Here is a 19,995-nt window from a genome sequence, read left to right on the forward strand (position 1 = left end):
TAGACTATTAAACTTGAAGAAAAATCAGAAAATCACTTAAAATGTGTCGATTCTTACCTTTATTCGGAGTGCATCGTCGATGATTTAACAAAGAGAAGAGGGGAGACAGTGAGAGGGAGAGAGAGAGACAGATTTAGTGAGAGATGCCGTTAATGGTGTGTGTATTTGTGTATCAGTTTGTTAGGCAATAAATGTGTGTGTTCAAGTGTGTATATAGGCGCGCTGTTTTAAATGTAAATGTTAGAAATTGCCACTGATTTTTGATTTATTTACAAAAAAACCACCAAATTTGTACTGCATTTTTTTGCTCAGATGGACGGCTGTGATGAGATCTCATATCTCACCAAAAAAAGGTTCTCAATAGAGCGCGACCCTATATATATATGTTTGAAGTATTATTTATATTTATAATAAATGTGAATTTATAAATATATAAGAAAAATATATTTGAATAATCAGATTTTAACCGAGCTTTTTCGGGCTGGGCCGGGCCGAAACCCGAGGGCTTTTAACCGGGCCAGGTCGGGTCGGATTTTGCCTAAAAATATAGAGCCCGTCGAGGCCAAGTCCGGATTTTAACCGCACCGGACTTGACTAGATTTTGACCGGATCAGGCCGGACCAGATTTTCGGGCCCGGCTTTTTGTTCATGTCTGATCGGAGCAATAAAAAGCAGCTGCTTTTTCCTTCAAAAAGTAATTTCAATTGTTTTCGCGGCTATTGTCGCCAATATTCCACCATTTTCCTCACTCACTCCCTCTTCATTTGAGACATATACATACAATCTCCCTGTATCTATCCTCTCAACTCTAAATTATACACTCATATCATCTTCAATTCTCGCGTCATTTCTCCAATTATCAACTTCATAATCACATAATAGTAAGCTGCTTCTTTCACTTGGTATCACCATGCCTTTTTAATTATATTTGTTTGTAAATTAGGGTTTATTTCAACAACCCAGTACTGTTCTCATCATTTTTTGTTGTGGGTTTTTGTTTTTTTTGTTTATTAACTCATTTTGCTGATATTTTTTTTGTGCATTTTAGTGTAGAAATGAGTTTGATATTTACGCAGCACTGTATGTATTTGTGTATGTATATCTGTTTCAGATGATCTTCGGTTTTTCCTTTGTTTTTGTTAGCTCCGGACGCAACTTTTATTAGGCGCAATTAGGGTTTTGGTTCGAAATTAAGTCATTTTCGGGGTAATATATATATATATGTATATGATCAGGGGATTTTAAATTGTATTTTTATCTGGGTCTTCATTTTGCTGCTTTATAAGTGCTGAGTGTAACATATTCTTTTTGAAGGTTTTGAATTTCGAAAATTTCGAGGCGCAAATGTTTTAGGCTAGGTTGTAGAAGTGCTCGACGGGCTAAAGTTATTAAGTTAGTAAACGTTTTTATGTTTGTTTCTTGTAAATGGTAATTGTAGATAAATAAGTGGGATATGTGAAGGTGGTATAGTGTACAAACTACAAAGGAACCCAGATTATGAAATGATCTAGTAAAACTTTTCACCAAGGTCTCGTATATCGGGATGTGCCAGATTTTTTTTAATGAGGTGTTGATGCACAATACACAATACACAATGTGAAGTTTGTAACTGCTACTCTTTTCATATAAGTTGTCAGCGATAAAGTTGCGGTCCTTGCGGAGTTTCCCTGGTCCTTTTGACTTGTAATTACATGTGAATACAAAATCGGTTTCCCGGGTAACTTTCTTGAACTGAGATGTGGTGATTGTACCATTAAGGGATCTTTTGATAGTTATGGATGAGAGTTGAGGTTGAATGCAGTATTGAAATTATTGTTGAGTCAAAATCGTGCATACAGATTAAATTCTAGAGTATTCTATCTATTATGAATTTAAATTTATTTTTTTATATGCGGATAGACTCAACACATGAATATGTACGTGTGCATTAGTCCCATAGAGGAAATAACAATAATCAACAATAGAAAAAATTAAGGGAACAGGGAAATAATAAGTAATGTCCTAATATATTTTGTTATGCTTATGACTTGAAGCGTATCTTTAAGATAACAACAGTGCGGTCACTGAAATTTGTTTACAGGCATGCTAAAATTTGTAAATCCTGTAGGTTTAATTAAGATCTAGTAGGTTGACAATGTTAATAAGGCAGTATCTTAGACGGGCTTTCAAATGACAGTGCCTTTTGATACAAGCGTAGTAATTACTCACGGCTGTATTCAATTCAACAATTTTTTCATTTTATATTTCTTCGAAGGGGAGATTTACCAAAGAAAAGGAACCATTCAATTTTTGTAACTATATGCATTATGTGGAAAGAACAGCGAGGCATGTTTCCTGTATCTGTGACCAAGAACAGGGCGGATCACAATAATCTTAATTTCTCCATATATGTAGTCGGCAGGAGCCTGACCATTGAAGTTATCTGACTTGGATCAATGAAACAAAGTTCTTTTTAAATTTTGTGATTTAAAAAGTTGGGTTTGCTTTCACACGTGGCACACTTTATTGTCTATGTAGAAAACAGAATAAGGTATAGATAAAAAATGTGTTTATATGGATTAATAGTTTATGCCCTTATATTACAAATTCTTCTGTGCTAATTTAATGTAGGTTTAGTAAAAATGTCTAGAACTGAAATAAAGTTTTTACTTTTTGTTTATAGTTTCAAATACATATGGTTGTTAATGAATTCAAACCAACATCTATGACCCCCTGAAAGACACAGGAGAGAAAGAGGACTCTGTTCTTTTCTTGTTGGTAAAAACAGAGAGGACCTTCTGCTTTCTCGTTTTTGTTTGTGAATCCTTTTTAGGTGTAAAATATCTTGGATGAGGGGCAAATATTGCAGATTTTATAATATTAAAGACTTTCTTTTTTTTCTTCTGTACTGTACATGATCATGATCACTTGAAAATAGCACTTCTGTAGCATCTAAATTGTTTTGCTGATTCATGCTGTTGTATTCTATAGTTGATTAAGCCTTCTTCTAATGGGACCAATAAGGAGGTCTAGAGGTGTGAATAAGAGCTACTCCTATTATAATGAGGTGTCTCCTATTAGACATGGAGAGAGTTCTGATAGAAGAAGCCGGCAGGTATACAATCAATCTATTTTTTAGGTTCACTTTCTTTCAGCTGTAAACTCACTGGCCACAGTATTAGACATTTCCTGCAACAGGAAAAACTGAATTCACTCGTTTATGCATTTTTTTAGATGCAGAAGCTTGTTGTTATAATGTGGATATAGTTTCCATGACTTCATTTTTTAAATTATAGTGTGAATCCTATTTGACACAGTGTTTGAAAACTTTATAATTATCATTTAGATGCCAGTGCGCTATATAGGATGTCACAACTTAGAGCCATATAACATCTATGGTGTCATTAGTATCTTGTATTTACTATTTACAGATCACTCAGACAATCAATTACAATTCTTCACGTCAGCGTGGGAGGGTCCTATAATGGCCGTATTAATAGTACCAGATATGCATTTAGAAACAAGTATTTAGATATGCATGGGTGGCAAGTGTTTAAAATCGTATATCCGAGCTATGTCTTCAATATAGAATAATGTGTCATGAGGTTTTATTAACTCTTTTCTAAACATGTAAACATGAGCATTGGAGTATTCCCCTTCGATATTTTTGAATATTATGTGAATTTGAAAGTTGAGAATAATGCTAGAAGAAAATCCATTAACGTGTTAAATATTTTCTTAAGTGTTGTATATCTGGTTAATGTCTATCATTTTTCTAGTACTACATTCTTATTAACAAAGTATTGATTGCTTAGTGCGAGTGGATGCTACTATAATGATGACCATTATTCTCGACAATGCAGAAAAGGAAGTTGTTTGACCCATTGGGGCCTAGATGGAGCAAGGAGGAGATTGAGCACTTCTATGAATTATATCGTGAACATGGGAAAGATTGGAAAAAGGTCACTTACAAATATACGCAACTTTATTTCATTGTTTATAACTTATAAGCTAACCATTGTGGTGTCTTTAAAAACTTTCATCTAGTTAGCAACAACATGGAAACCTCTTATAAATCATGCAACTTATTAGTAAGATCGCTTATAGTAGTCTACTACATTTTGCTTGCTTAGTTTGTGATCTTATCTCCGATTCCTCTACTTAGTGCAAAAAGGTCTTAAAGTAAGCAGCTTATGATGCATGTTGATGTGGTCTACCAGGTTGCTGCAGGAATGATAAACCGATCTATTGAAATGGTGGAGGCACTTTACTCAACAAATAGAGTATGATTTTCCACTATCTGCAATCCGCATATTTTTTTTGATGAGTTATCCTACACTTCTAAGTTGTTATGTATTTAGTTTCTATCCTCTAAACCTAAACACTTTTAGGTTGAGCATTCATTTTATAATTTTCTAGATAATAATAGGAATTTATGATAAAATTATATATATGTGTTCTAAATATTTTGGATCTTATCACTAATATTCATGGTTAACAATACTTAAAACTAAATATGGAATTACTATATTTTATAACAAGTGTTATTCCCGTATTACGCATAATTAGTTAAAAAAAACATTCATATAAAAAGATATTACAATTAATATTTTTAGTTTTAAAATTTTAAATACTCGAGTTCTAGAATTTGTTGTGTGCCTGCAAATACAATGATCCAAAACTTTGATATCTAAAACCAAAAAGTATTGTTAGACATTATAAATTTAGCAAACACATTGTCATATTTTTTCTATATATTTAAATCTTATTTATCATTTGTTGAGGCATATACTATAAATTTGTATGTTATTAATGACAAAAGAAATATGTTTAGTAAGGTTATGGCATACAATATCAGAGAAAAGGGTTGATTATGGAAAATTAGTGGACTTTTTTTTTGCATCTTATATATAAATAACTTCTTATGTATTGATAATTGTTATCTACATAAGGGTAAGAGTTAAGCTTTATCGCTTATATCAGTTTGTGTAAATTAAACATTTTTAAGAATATAGGATAATTTTTTAAATTGAAATCTTGAAATGTCTTATGCATTAAATATGATTGGTACTTCAACTTCTCACAAAGATAAAAAATTACTTTCTAAGAAGACAAAGCTATCCTTCAGGAGATATAAATAACTCAACCAAGGTTTTAATTAACCAAGGATATAGTTTTTAATTAGGAACATGGGTTACTTTAGGAATTTATCTGTCTGTTATTTATAGTTATTTATAACTATATTTAAGTTATTAATCTATATATTTTAGTAGATGATTAGGGTTATAAATAGTTTTGAACGATAATATGAAAATAAATTGTAACTAAATTTGTTTATTCTAGGGGTCAAATTAACCATTTCAACAATAAAAAATCAGTCATTTTCCATACAAGTATAAATAAAATAATAATTACTTTCATTCAAAAATTTGAAACACAGCCATTTTTTATTGGACAGAGGAATTACATTGATGTATATATAATATCAGGCAAAGAGGTAAACAGATGATTATCAACCACAAGATAACACTGCTCAAATGTTTTGAGTTTCCATCATTGGGCATTTGTGTATAATATCTGCAACAGATAAATGTAAATATGTAATTTTGTGCAATAAGTTCCAGTGCAGTTGTAATAAAATAAAGATCATGTAAAGTAATATACTCTGTGCATTTTTATTCTTCTTAGTTTAGTTTCTGATATGTGGGCCAATGTGTCATGCGATATTAAAGTAATCTTTTTTGGGGAGGCCCACCACAATAGTTGCTCTCAGGGTCTTAACGTGTCAAGCAAGTGTTGCATTACTGCTTGGGTTTGACACACCCCGTAAAAATGACCTTGACTCCTTAAGATTATTAAAAAAACGTGGCTTAAGATTATGCTGAGAATTTTAAACTTCCAAATATAACCTGGTAGAATGTAGATGAACATATAGGCTGGCTAGAAAGAGTGCTACAGCAGTTTGTTAAATGAATAAATACTTTAAAAACAAATTAATTATAATGTATGAACTGGAATATATGATACTATGATCAGGGTTAGTGTTAAGATGAAAGGATATTAAATCTATATACGACTTGCTGTTTTACAATCTACTCTTATTTTGTTATATTTCAGGCTTACTTGTCCCTTCCAGAAGGGACTGCATCTGTGGCTGGATTGATTGCTATGATGACAGACCACTACACGAACTTGGTAAGATCAATATTAAATTTACTCAATCTTCATTTCATGTGACTTTTGGACTTTTTGTTTGATGTCATACTACTGAAACAAACCAAACTGAACTTGGCCATTTTATTCGTAATCAGCCTCCGGGGAGGGTAAAAATTTTGAAATGTTACTTTATATGTGGTTTAGCAAGTTTTAGGAGGTTTTGTGGAAGGAACTAGTCAATTGCTTTAAGTGGCGATCAAACTTATAGATATGAACTGAGTGCCATTTGACGTGAACACTTATTATTCCATTAAGCAATTTCAAAAGGATGTGCTGGGGCTGGGTGATGGCAACATGTTCAAACTTCAAACCGGGATAATGACCGCTATCTAAAAAACAAAGGTAGTTGCGTAGGTCAGGAGTCAGGACCCTCTAGGAAGTTTGTAACTAGGGATTAACACCAATGATTAGAAAATACGTGGCAAAAGGCCGTATTTATTTTCGAATAGCTTTTAGGCGGCAAAAGCTGTTAATTCTGTTATTGGAGTTGTGGCACCCAACTACAGAATTACAGCTGGAATCTCAAATATGTAGCACTCTGTTATTATATTTATGCTGACGATTGAAATTATAATAATTCTAAAGTATCGTCATTCCCCAGTTTTATATGTCAAATTTGTTCTAATTCGAGATATTAAATAGATGCAATCACTCTTGTAGACATAATACATCTTATTACCTTGACCCTGCTGATGTGGGAGCCTTGTGCTCTAGGTACAGCCGACTTTTTGGGAAGATGGGACTGGGGTCATCTTCTGGAAGCACAATTATTTGCTTAAATGGGCCATTAGTTGATGTTTAATATATCTATGTTTCAGTATGAAGTCATGTACTTTCTTATTGTTTGAATCTCTTAAGTGCTTCTGTAATTTGCTTGTCCGCAAGGTGTAAAAGATCTTTCACAATTTAATTTTGGTTTACAGGATGGAAGTGATAATGAAAAACAGAGCAATGATAGTCCAGGAACATCTCAAAAACCTGAAAAACATGGCTTGGGTAAAGCTCAGGCTAAGATTTATAAAGGATCTCGGGGAAATTTGCTCTCCTCTTCCCAGGAAGTTGCATCAAGTTATGGCCATTTGCAAATATCAAAGAAAAAACGTACTGTTGGTAATATACTAACTTATTAAGCAAATTAAAGAATCTTTTGCATGCATTACTTGTGTGTGCATATTGCACTCACATACAAACGAAGAATCACACTTGGGAAATGTTTATTCACACCCTAACTTAAAAATGGTGGGCTGGTGATTTGTTTACTGGTTCTTTACTTAAGATTTGTTGAAGTGGCTGTTGTCAAATAGTTGCTCAAACATGTAGGAATAAGCAAGATATATGCCAAAATTTTGACTTTTGATCCTTTTTATTAGTCTTTACTTTCCTTCTAGTCGGGTGATGAATGATGTCGTTCATTTTTCATCTTTTATGTATTCTAAATCATGATATTGATGTGTGATTTTGAACTTCGTTTTTGAAATTTTTGTAGGAAGCCGACCTCGTGCTGTTGGAAAAAGGACCCCCCGTGTCCCTGTTTCATTTTCTTACGAGAATAGTAGTGAAAAACTTTTTTCTCCTACCAAACAAGGCCTATCTAACGCGGATTCTGACGATGAAGAACTTGCGGAGATAGCAAAAACTTTAACAGAGGTTTCACATAGAGGAGTCTCGCCGCAAGTTTCTCTCACACCAAGAAGAACAGTGAGTGTCCTTTTCTCGGGCTAGAAACCTTCACAATTTTTTCTGTATATGTATAAACTTTGTTTATTGGAGTAATAAACTAAATTTTGTATCATCTTTGTGAAGCTTGGTAGCTGTGACATTGATGAAGATGGTTCAAATCAATGTCCTGAGGCCGGTAATGGAAAGTTTTCAAGGACCAATAGTTTTCGGATGCGAGATGTTAATATTGGTATGACGTCTCAAAATGGTAAGAGACGTTATGGAAACAAAGCTGAAGCTTGCATTGGGAAAAATCATCTAGATGAGATTAGGGAAGCTTGTAGTGGGACGGGACAAATATTGGATGCAAGTGATATATCTCGCACAGAGGTTACAAATGCAAAATTTTCTCGGTCCTCTCATGATCCAAGAAAGAGAAGTAAGAAGGTTCTTTTTGGAAGAGGTATTTGGCTCTAAGAAATCCTTTTATAACTTGCATGCTGGAACTTTATGTTTCTGGAAATGAGATTTCTGAGTGCTCGTTTTTCTTTTGTTTGTCATGGTTTAGTGCCATTGTCAATTCTTTGAATTATTATGGTATTAAGAGAGGAAACTGACACAAATACCTCTTGCTGGATACAAGTAGGTGAAAATTGATAAAATCACATTATTGCGTGTACTCACGCTGCCTTCTGGATATGCTTCTTGGTTCTATATGTTAATTAGTAAAGCTCCATATATGTAGTTTAAATAACAGCCTTACACTACTGTGCAGATAAAGGCTCTGATCTTCATCCCCTGGAATTTTTGGCCGATTGCTCTCTGTTGCCTGAGACGGCAAATGATAACGGTAAGTTTATGGATACAGAAAATTGAACATAAACAGCTAGCAGATTAGTCCCACGAGGCATATATTTATTCTAAATCTTGTGATATTATTATTGAAAGTTTTAACCTTACGCTTATTCCTTTTCGTTTAATGCTGTGGAAGTAGTATACTTTTGATAGCCTGGTTTGTAATCTATTTTTGATTTAGTTCAGTTAAGACATTAAACATTTCTAACTAATCCGATCTGAACGGCTGAATAAATAGTTATATATATTTACAATGTACATCCTATGTTGAAACAAATGAATATATCCTGATATATTACTACTATAAATCTGACTAGAAATAGTGTCCTTGAGAATTTTGCATTTTGTGCCTTTAAAAGAAGCAAAAAAACACCGTGCAGTTCTTTCTACAAGGAAAGTAATCTGTTCCATAGTGTTGGAAAATTTTAATGAACAAGATTGCCTGTTAAATCCTTGGGTGTTAAATTGTTTTATTTGTTCTATTACTCTATTTGTTTATATAATAAATGTTCGTGTGCTTATTTGATAAAATATCTACAATCAATTTGTTAATCTAAAACGGCAAATTTCCTATGGACAATATGGTCTCACATCTAAAACAAATATTTGATACATAAATCATTCCTCTTTGCAATGAATCTGACAATGGACAGAATCCAAGATGTTAATGCATGTTTTCGTTTTATAATATATTAATTGTTTTGTCTTCTTTCTTCCATTAGTTTCATATTTTCTATTATATATTTCCCTCTCTTCTGGTATAATCTTAGCATTTTCAGTTTTTTTGACTTGCACAGTAACAATTTCGAGACGTACCTTGATCAGTGTTGATTTCATTTCAATGACATCGACCTTACCTTTTGTTTGTTATCTTTGACAGAACCATCAATTCGGCTTAAAGAAGAAAGAAACTATGCTGGAATGTCCGAGTTTCTGAAAGCTATGCCAGAAACTGATGGCGGAGATAAATGCCGGCTGTCAGGGGTTGGAGTGAAAGAAAATCGTATAATGTTAAGTCTAGAACATACGATCAATAAAACATCTAAACCTGAAAAAGTTCCAGTCTTCAATGTTAGTGCTAGTCTTGATAATCTATAATTTTATCTGAACTTTATTGTGTATCACTTATTTCTAGTACGGCTTACATTTGTAATTATCAATGAGTTATTTTCGAAGGCCTCTTATTACTGTAGATTCCAGAAGTCGAAGCTCCTGGAAATACTCAATTCAATGGACCTCTGGAAGTTGAGGTAAGTGTATGTCATTGCCATTTTATTTTCTAAGAATAATAAGTCGTATTGTCATAGCTTTCTGTGCAATTTAATATTTCTAGTGACAAAGGTAAAGTTAAATTTTGGAACAATAAGAGCAGCTCGAAGTCTGGCACTGTCATAAAACAAAACTATGCAATGTCAGATTGAGTAGATATGACTTGTAATGATATAATTATATAATGTCAATAGTACGAGGATAATGATCAGAAATAATACATATGCAATATGGTGATGAAAAGAATTTGTTCCAGGAAAGGATGCACCATCGATGCTGCTTATATCCGTAGATAATTGTTGAGTGTTTATTTTGCTCTATACAGTACATGACACCTGAACATAATTAAATTACTTGAACTTAGCTTAGCTAGAAGGCTGATTTGAGTTGTACATTCACCTGAAAATGAACCCCTGAACATGCATTATTGATGTGTTCATTTTTGTTTTTATGTCCTTGTGTCTCACTGCTGTTATCAGTTTCTACCTTCTTTTTTGCTAAGCTATAATTTATGTGTTGGACAGTAGTGCTTTTCTTTTTTGCTTTAAATGCTTATGTTTACTGTTTGACTTCTCCTAGGGTAAACTTGTGGAAAGGATGTCTATGGACAAAGGTAGAAGATCATCGGAAGGTACTCCTACGGCTGCCAGACATTCAGAGAATTCTTCTCCAAGAATAGGTCCAAGAACGGAAGGTGGAGTTTCTGCTACACCAACTGTAGACGTTCTTTCTGCAAATCAAGTGGATAAAATTAGTAAAGGCAGGAGAAAGTGTAAACTGATCATACAGAAACACAAAGAAACAACATCAATGGGTACAACTGTGCGCTTTCCTTCCCTCCATGACGGAGAACACAATCTAGAGGTAAAGATTCTTCCCAGTAATCCATCATACATCAGAAAGTGCAACAAACTTGATGGTACATTCAAGTTTTTTGTTATATATAATATATTGCAGAAAAGGCTTGCAAATTGCATTTCACATCATCTAGCACGGAGGTGGTGTACCTTTGAGTGGTTCTATAGTGCAATTGATTACCCTTGGTTTGCAAAAAGGGAATTTGTGGAGTACTTGTTTCATGTTGGTCTGGGCCATGTTCCAAGATTAACACGTGTTGAGTGGGGTGTCCTAAGAAGGTATCTGCTTATCCTATGTGGACAATATTTGTTTTATCTGTGAAACATTTATGCTGAGGTTGATAAGGTTTCACGTATGAAAACACTTGTATATGCATATCTTGTTGATGCAGTTCTTTGGGCAAACCAAGGAGGTTTTCTGTTCAATTTCTGAAGGAAGAGAAGGAAAAGCTTAATCATTACAGAAATTCAGTTAGAACACAGTATAGCGAACTTCGTCAGGGTAGCAGGGAAGGACTACCAGCAGATCTTGCAAGGCCTTTATCTGTTGGGCAGCGTGTTATTGCTATCCATCCAAAGACGAGAGAGATTCATGATGGCAGTGTACTAACTGTAGAGCATAGCAAATGTCGAGTTCAGTTTGATCGGCCTAAGCTAGGTGTGGAATTTGTCACGGTAATGCCCTCTTCTGTTAATTTAAGAGGCTGACTCTTTTGTCATTGTTCATTCTGAGATCATATATGACCCAATTAATTAATGCTCGTCATTGTCTCAATTATTGGTCAGTTTCGTCACAGAAGCATAGCTAATAAACATGGCAGTAAGGACTTACATAACTATCAGCAATAAGTATTGTACTCCTTTTCTTAGGAATTCTTTCCCAGTAATGATTAGATATGGTAGATAGCGAAGTGGGTTGTTTTGTTATAAGAAAGTCCTCCCTAATAGGATATTTTTTTTTTGCCCTAAATCCTAGGAGTATTAGTAAAGTTGGATGACATTAAATTGTGATTTTTTAATCTTGTGAGATATGATTTACAAAGCATTTGGTAGCTCCAGGCAAAGACCAATAGTTTTGAGAAGCACAAGACAGGACAAGGGCAAGGTTGGTGGTGTTTAGAACTTAGCATTGGCAGTCCACTTTAGTTGAAGGTAAGAAAAAACAGGAGGAACAGCCACAAATCATAATTTTATTGCCAGGTTGTCAGTTGTTACTGAAAACTTAGTTCTTCAGAGGTACTGGGGCAGATATAGAGCAAACATTATTTAGCAAAACATGAAATTTAGAGAAAGTGTGAATCTTGATACAATTTGAAGAGTCTATATTGACACAGCAAATGCTTGCAAAGATATGTAATGGGTCATGAAACAATGTCTACATCTTATAGTGACTGGAGTGCTTCCATCAACTGATGTTTAAAATCTTATTTGGAGCAGTGAGATACATGACTGACATTTCCTGACTTGATAGCTTATTATCAGAAAGACAATAATCCAATATGTAATAGAAAATAGTGCATATTGTGACCTTTTATTGGTTTTCCCCACTTCATCACTTTAAGTTAAAGAAGGTTCAGATCATGAATACCCTGAGAAGTTTGCCTTGTAAATGTCTTATATTATATCTGATGCAGGATCTTCAGTTTAGCACTTGTAACTTTGGTAGAATGTATTTTAGGGGGTACATCTAAACAGATATACGAGAAGTGATATGTAAGAGAGGGAAGGGGTCAAACAAAGCATTTAGCAAAAAAAGAAAGACTTCCACCTCCCAAGCATATAGGAAAACACAGATTTTGCTCAAGGCTTCCTCCCGAGCCTTTCAGATTTCAGATACAACTGTTTATACGATCTTAGGAATTTTCTAGATAGTTAAATATTAACTATTAAGTGCAGCATAAACTCCAACTCTGATTTTAGACTCCTTGTGTCTAATCTAATTAGTAAACTTCAGTACTATTGGACCACATACATTCAACTAGGTGCACCATAGATGTTTCTGGAATCACCAAATCTGACCGTGCTTAAAAATATTTGAAATCAGCTGACAGTTTAGAAGAATTTGAAATTTATTGATCGGACTTGTTGAAATTAGATTCCTGTTTGGTAGATTTTTCAAACTTACTTTAGCTGTGTTGCATGAACAGCCCTGGGCCCCTGGCTATTCACCAGATCACCAGTTTGGCGGTAAAAACCATAAATTAGGAAGAGTAAAGAATTTAATACAAGAAAGAAGTTGATTATAAGGATGTTCACGGAGATGAGAGAAAAGAGAATGTTCATCTCTCTTTTTTTGAATTTTTTGCTTTAAGAGCATCACCAACAGGGGTTAACATGAGAGTTGCCAACACTTGCCAAATCATCACATATATTAATTTTTTTTTCTTTCTCTTCCTTGTCAATTTTGGCAACATTTACTCAAAACACTCCAATAGTTGGCACATTTAAAAAAGTGCCCATGCAGTCGCATATATAACATATTATATAACTCCCAAACTACAATACGTATTAATGAAATATCCACTTATATATGTATTTTAACCATTTTGGTGGACCTGGAAAATCATTTTGCATCGTGTACTTTCGTATTTTGTCTACATGAATGCTAAACCCAAACACGACCCATTAAGGATTCGTGTACCTTCGTGTAGTATACTTTTCATTTCGTGTTTTCATGAAATTTTTAATAATAATAATAAAGAAATATATCAGTTTATATTATTGGGTTAAATTTTTTTCTAGTTGTCTTAAGTCAATAAGCCAACTAGTCAAATGTAGTCAAATCTTCTTAAACTTAAATTTGAAACTATTTTCTATTTTGTTTTTGTAAAAATTATATATATATAATATTTATTTATAATACGTATTTATATAATTTTAAAATATTTTTTTATGTCGTGTATTTTCGTTTCTTGTTGTGTACCCAAGAATAAACACAAAACCGACACTAATTTTATCCGTGTAATTTCATGTTCGTGTACCGAAACGGGAAACACAAACACGAAATTATCGTTTCATTTTCATGTCGTGTTATAATGTCATGTACGAAATTGCCGGCTCTACATTTCAGTAAGTTGCCAAAAGTTGGGGACCTACCAACTCCAATAGGTGGGCAACCAAGGGGGGCCCATGCCACATCAACTTTGGTAACTTCTAGGAAACACCTATCGGAGATGCTCTTAAAATTGTTTATTGTGAAAGTCCATATTATTACGGTCTTCGTGTAATGGTCTAGTATTCACGTCTTCAAAATAATTTATCTCCCTATAATTAATGTGTCCATTGTAATTACACTAATAACTGCATATAACAATTGTTGGATATCCAGTTTTAGTTGTCATTAAGCGGGCGAATTTAACTTCTTACCTAGAAGTGGCAGAATTAAGTGTGGAGGAAAACTGAAAGATAGATACAAATTAAAACTTTGTTTCACTGAGATAACTGTTTGTGCGAGGTGATTGATCTTAATTTCGGAATCTGTATTAGATAGGTTTAGAAAAATGTTGTAGACGTGGTGCTGCCTGCTGTGTCGACATAAATAGTTTCATGCTCATTCAGTAACTGTCAGTAACTGCTGTTATATTTCATGCTTAACTGGTAGCATGTATTTCCAACTATGGGGTGGTTGCTATATGTGATTCTTATATTCTTCTAGGAAGGATGTGACAGACTGTTATTCATGATAAGAGGAAACCATACTTGCTGAATGACTTACGGTAGACATGGAATATTCTATTGACTTCAATGAAAATAGCAAGTTTTTTAATAAGCGAAGTAATAATAATAAATTTCTAATCACACCAACTTTGTAGCAAAACAGCTGTGTTGAGTCAGATAAATATAGCTTCAATTTTACCTAGCACATTATTTTTTCATTTTTTGCATGTGAATTCTTCTCCTTTTTGCCTGATTTGGACAATTTTGAATATGTGCATGCTTTCACATCTTGTAGTTTTGTATTCTATTCAGGATATTGATTGCATGCCTGCAAATCCAAAAGAGAGTATGCCTACATCGTTGTCAAGTCATGTAGTTGCTGTTGATAATTACCATAAAATCTTCAATGAGTTGAACCTGAATGGGCATAGAAAAGATCAAAGAGCACAAGGGTATACAAAATTTTCAATTGGAGAGTACCTTGCAAATTGTAATGGCGACCCCAATATGTTGCCATCCACTTATCCTTTGTGTAATTTATTTAAGCAGCCAAAGGTCAGTTGTTGTTTTTTTGGGTTAAATTATATATAATGTTATAAAAGCATACTGCTCTTGTAAACTTCCATGATTATAATTGCGAGTTCAGACTTCCAAGAAACTAATTCCAGTGATGGTGCCTATGCTTCTTTTATTTTAATGCCAAAACAAATTATACTGAATTTTTTTTCCTCTTCTTTATATTAATGATCTATTGCTGTAGATTTTCTGAAGGTTGCTAAGTGTGTGACAACTAAGATTTGGACAATTTTAACTGCTTCCATTTCCCTTCCATCCCAATTCAAACATCTCTTAACCTTATTCAATGTCACAATTTAAATTTCTTATTTCCCATGACTTGTCTGGAAGTGTCCATGACTACACGTGTGCTGGACTCTAAAATATTTTGAATTTCCGCATGTTCTTGATCTTGGCTCAAAATAAAGTGTCAAGTGTCCAAACCCATGTCTGAGTGTTCAAGAAGACACTCATAGTAATAACAATTACTCCAGGTCACATAGCCTTTTCAATGATTAGAGATATTGTGTAAATTTATTTCCGTTCCTGTTATTCATGTTTGCTTGGTTTAGTAATTAGCTTGGTGATAGCTTTCTCTAATATGAATATGAAAAATCTGGAATATTTTGGTGTATCTGTATCAAGGATATGAACCTTTTTGCTTTTCTCTCCTGTGTTTACCAATTGAGCATCTTCTTTAAGCTTCTTGATGCCTGTTTGACATTTTATTGAAGTAGTTGGAACTCAAATGGAAGATCATTTTATCCGTTTGTACATAGTAAATATCTTTTTTGCTTTGCCAGGTGGCTTCCAGTATTGTCAATGCACAGGCTCAAATTTTACCTAAAGAAAATCCCATTAATCATCAGACGGCATTTTCTCAGCTCCCTGTGCATGCACAGATTGAGGCTAAAGAAGCTGATGTTCAAGCTATTTCTAAGCTGACCCATGCCCTTGGGAAAAAGGTGGTGGTATCCATAACACTCTCAGTTTCTTTTGTATTATTTTGTTGTAACTATCTACTTAAGTATTCTTCTTGCAATATCATTGAATGTTCCTTTGGAAAGTTTGCCCAATTATTTTAGAAAAACATAAAGTTTTTCCACTCACACAGCCACCCTTTTCTTTGCTTTTCGTGGGCAATATGTGCCGACATATAGACCCACCAATGAATTTGGTCTCTCATGAGAAATCGCACCCTAAGGTCTTGCTCTAATATGGTCAACTGTTTAATTTTGTTTTATCATGAACGTAGTTTTGTTCAAATCAAGAATCGCTGTCAGCATCACATCACATCACATTTGTGTGCGAGTGTGTTTTCTGCTGGTTTTCTATAGTTGAGAACTTGAGATTTATCTTTCTGGATGCTATGTATTCGAATTTCATAAACCAATTAGAAAATTTGAGGCTTTTTGATGAGCTCTGAAAACTCACCATAGCAGCACTTGAGCAAGATGGCTAGGTCTAAGATGGACTTGATTTTGGCAGTACTGAGAGAGGTGTTAGTAGTTATGGTGGAGCTGTGGTTCAAACTGAAAGCATAGGTAAAAAGGGGAAGAAAGTGGTTCCAATTTAAGTATTACAAGATTCCTTGGTGTTAACCCATAAAGGACCTTGGGATTATTCTGGTTCTTGCAGGTTATACAAATATATAATCGAAATGAAATAGCCTCAAATTAACCAACCTTGTAATGTTCTGGGGTCAAATGTCAAAATTTAAAATTGTATTGCATTAAATGCCTGATTTGTAGATTAAATGTGTTTGTTCTAGAAATACAGGAACGCAAGGTTTTAACCACTCTTAGTATCATCACCTTACCTATTATATGATTATTGTACTACACAACGTCAGATAAAATCACATGCACATGAAAGTCAAAACTCTGCATATTATTTCAGTAGGGGTAATGTCCTTTTTTCCCCAAATGAGGACATACTATTTCCACCAGGTATGTTGCTAGTTGACTTCGAATTGACAGAGTGGTAAATAGTTTCCGGACTTGGAGGAACTTGTCATACTAGTAATTTAATGAGCACTGTGTAATATGCTTACTAGACAATTGAGAAAGTACGTTATCATATTTTGATACGTCTGTAATTTGATTGATAACATGTGTAATGTGTAGAGTGCGTTAGTTTTGGAATGGGGTAAATTGAACAATGATGTGTCAGAAAATGGAAAATACGGTGAAAGTGATCTGAAGAATTCAGATGTATTCAAAAAGCAATATGCTGCTGTTCTTAAACAGTTACAAGAAGCTAACGACCAGGTTCTTAATTCTATGCTGCTATGCATCAATATTCAGTATTTTGCCTTTTTCATGGTAAAACTAATCTGGAAATTACTTGACCAGTTTATTTTTGCATTTGCAGGTTTCGAGCGCTTTATGTCAGTTGAGACAACGCAACTCGTATAATGGAAACCTCTCACTCCCATGGACTAGACCCACAATCAATATTGGTGACTCTGGTGCTGATTTGAGCTGGTTCAATGGTTTTGACGGCTCGGAGGAATCGAGGACGCGTGTCAATGACATTACTGAAAGCTCAAGATTGAAGGCTTACACGATGGTAAATTCAGCAATCCAGGTACGAATAGGACTTGCATGTGCCAGTGTTTGTTTACTTTATGATTACCTAAGATGTGATTCTCTAACATGTGATTAGCTAAGATAAAAATCAGGATTTTGTCAACAATGTTTCATCAAGTGTTTACTTTATTGTACTACATGTCTTAAATGAGTCATAAAATTAAAAGACAAGTGTGCATAGATCTATTACTATCATTTAATGAAACTGAACAAAATTTTGCGTGGGTGTTAGGTATGTATTCAGTTTCATAACTTACTTTTAACTTGACAGAATAACATCTAATGTAGGCAAATATTGAAATAACTTTTACCTTATATATAACAAATAGAGTGCATCTGCACACACATGGCCTAGATTTAATCCACACACTAGTTCTCCTGCAAACCGGCCAGGAGTCTAGTTTAGGTGGGTTCGATCATCCATGTTTAAAAAGACTATAGGGTTGGTGTTCATGTTCAATACACGCATTATCTACACCGGCCTGTTACTTTAGAACACTCACACGCGCATATTATGTGCACTGGCAGTACACACATATAATGTGCAATGAAGGGTTTTTCTTCAATATTTATTGATCAGAGAGATAGAATTGACTGTACTTTAGAATCTATACTGTATCATCATTTCTTCTTGCAGCATTTTATTATAATGTGATTCTTAGCTGCAGAAGGTAGATTTTTTTTAACTTGCAAGCAGTAATGGACTTCTGAGATTCTTTATACTGCAGTAACCCTTTTTATATCACCATATACTACATATGCAGGCATATGCATCAAGAGAAGGTGGCGGAAACACTTTTGAAAAGATTGAGGATGCCATAGATCATGTCAACAATCAGCTTTCAAAAGATTATCCTTATATCCTAGCTGAAGGAACTTTTGTAGCAGCAGATGCTGGCAACTTGACTTCTTATGAACTGTTCAATCCCAAGCCAAGTTCTTTGCAGGAGCCATCTAGTAAAAAAATGAAGGATCCACCAGTCCCTTCAGAACTTATCACAAATTGTGTAGCTACTTTGCTCATGATTCAGGTATATAATAACTTAGCAAAAATAAAATAAAAAATATTTTAGGTTTACACAAGTCAGGTTATTTGTCCCACACTCTCAGCCCTTCTTCTCTAATTGAAACTGGAAGTTGTCTTGTGATCTTACAATCTCACCTAATTTCCCATAATGCGTGTGACTTCTGAAGTCATAATCTTCTGAGTTCTGACTTTCCGTAGACTTGCCTATTTATGTTGATTTTTGACATGATAGATTGATAGCATTTTTCTATTGCAGATGGTTCAAGGTTGCATGTCTATATAGTGCGTAATTATTGTTTGGTTATGCTTAAAAAAAAAAATGGAATGACAGAAAGTGGGAACCTTTTTTGGGGGTGGGGGGTGGGGTTTGGGTAAAATACTTATAAAAACCATGTTTGCTTTATCCCTCACATTGAAGATTATTAAGGAAAGGGTTGAGTAGTTATGGGTGAGGCTATTTGGTCCATCATGATCACCCCATACATGTGCAGCCATGAGCCAACCAGTCCAATTGTTCTTTCTTTTTTTACTTTTTTGTTTTAGTTCTTGAGCAATTCCGTGCAAAACATATTTTGTCACCTGGGCTACATAGAAAAAGTGGTACAATCTGAGAATTTCCAGACGCTTTCTTTCACAAATAATTTGTTTCTTTGCAGACCATAGTGAATTAAACCAAAAGTATATGTTTAAACTTAAAAGTAAATGATGTTTTTGGTGGGGGTTGTTTGCGCCAAACCGAATTAGGTTTATGTAGACCTTTTTTTCTTACATGCATCTTTTTTTAATTTTTTCGCAGAATTGTACAGAACGACAGTTACCGCCAGCAGTTGTAGCTCAGGTGCTGGATTTTGCTGTTACTAGGTTGCAGCCATGCTGCTCGCAGAACCTTCCAGTTTACACTAATATAAAGAAGTGTATGATAATGATTAAGAATCAAATTATGGCACTCATACCAACTTAGCCTTAGATTCCTTGCTAAATATAATACACATTTGTAAATGAGCAGCGTAGATTCCATGGAATAGTTGTGCTGGTGTTCTTCCTTTAAGATTATTATCCTTATATTATGAAGGTAGTATATAAAGTGCACTTAAATTTTCCAAGGTTTTTTTTGCAGCAATGAGTTTGTAATCGGTAATTTCGTTTTTTAAGATTAAATTGCAGCTTTCCTGGATGAATGAACATGCCTTTCTGGTAATTCACTACTTAACTAGAACATAACAAATGATATTTTGTGAAATGGAATGTTTTTATTGAATTTTGGAATTAGGAGACTACTGAGTGATTTATATTCCAGAAGTGATTGAGCTTTTTAGATTAATAAATCTGC

The 19,995-nt window shown here is 34.1% G+C and overlaps 1 protein-coding gene across 1 annotated transcript; it reads left to right on the plus strand.

Annotated features, from left to right (window-relative positions):
* The first annotated feature begins 685 nt into the window (after positions 1-685).
* On the plus strand, positions 686-19,768 carry LOC141686979 (protein ALWAYS EARLY 3-like). Its single transcript, XM_074492098.1, has 20 exons — positions 686-881; positions 2,971-3,094; positions 3,843-3,941; positions 4,200-4,262; positions 6,097-6,174; positions 7,119-7,305; positions 7,682-7,893; positions 7,999-8,317; positions 8,630-8,704; positions 9,590-9,780; positions 9,903-9,959; positions 10,558-10,842; positions 10,936-11,114; positions 11,228-11,510; positions 14,805-15,047; positions 15,851-16,012; positions 17,174-17,317; positions 17,421-17,636; positions 18,403-18,669; positions 19,462-19,768. Exons 2-20 carry the CDS (start codon positions 2,990-2,992, stop codon positions 19,624-19,626), a joined length of 3,330 nt encoding a protein of 1,109 aa, XP_074348199.1. The 5' UTR covers positions 686-881; positions 2,971-2,989; the 3' UTR covers positions 19,627-19,768.
* Positions 19,769-19,995: the final 227 nt, after the last annotated feature.

This window comes from Apium graveolens, chromosome 9 (genome assembly GCF_009905375.1).
Source record: "Apium graveolens cultivar Ventura chromosome 9, ASM990537v1, whole genome shotgun sequence".
Lineage (NCBI taxonomy): Eukaryota > Viridiplantae > Streptophyta > Magnoliopsida > Apiales > Apiaceae > Apium > Apium graveolens.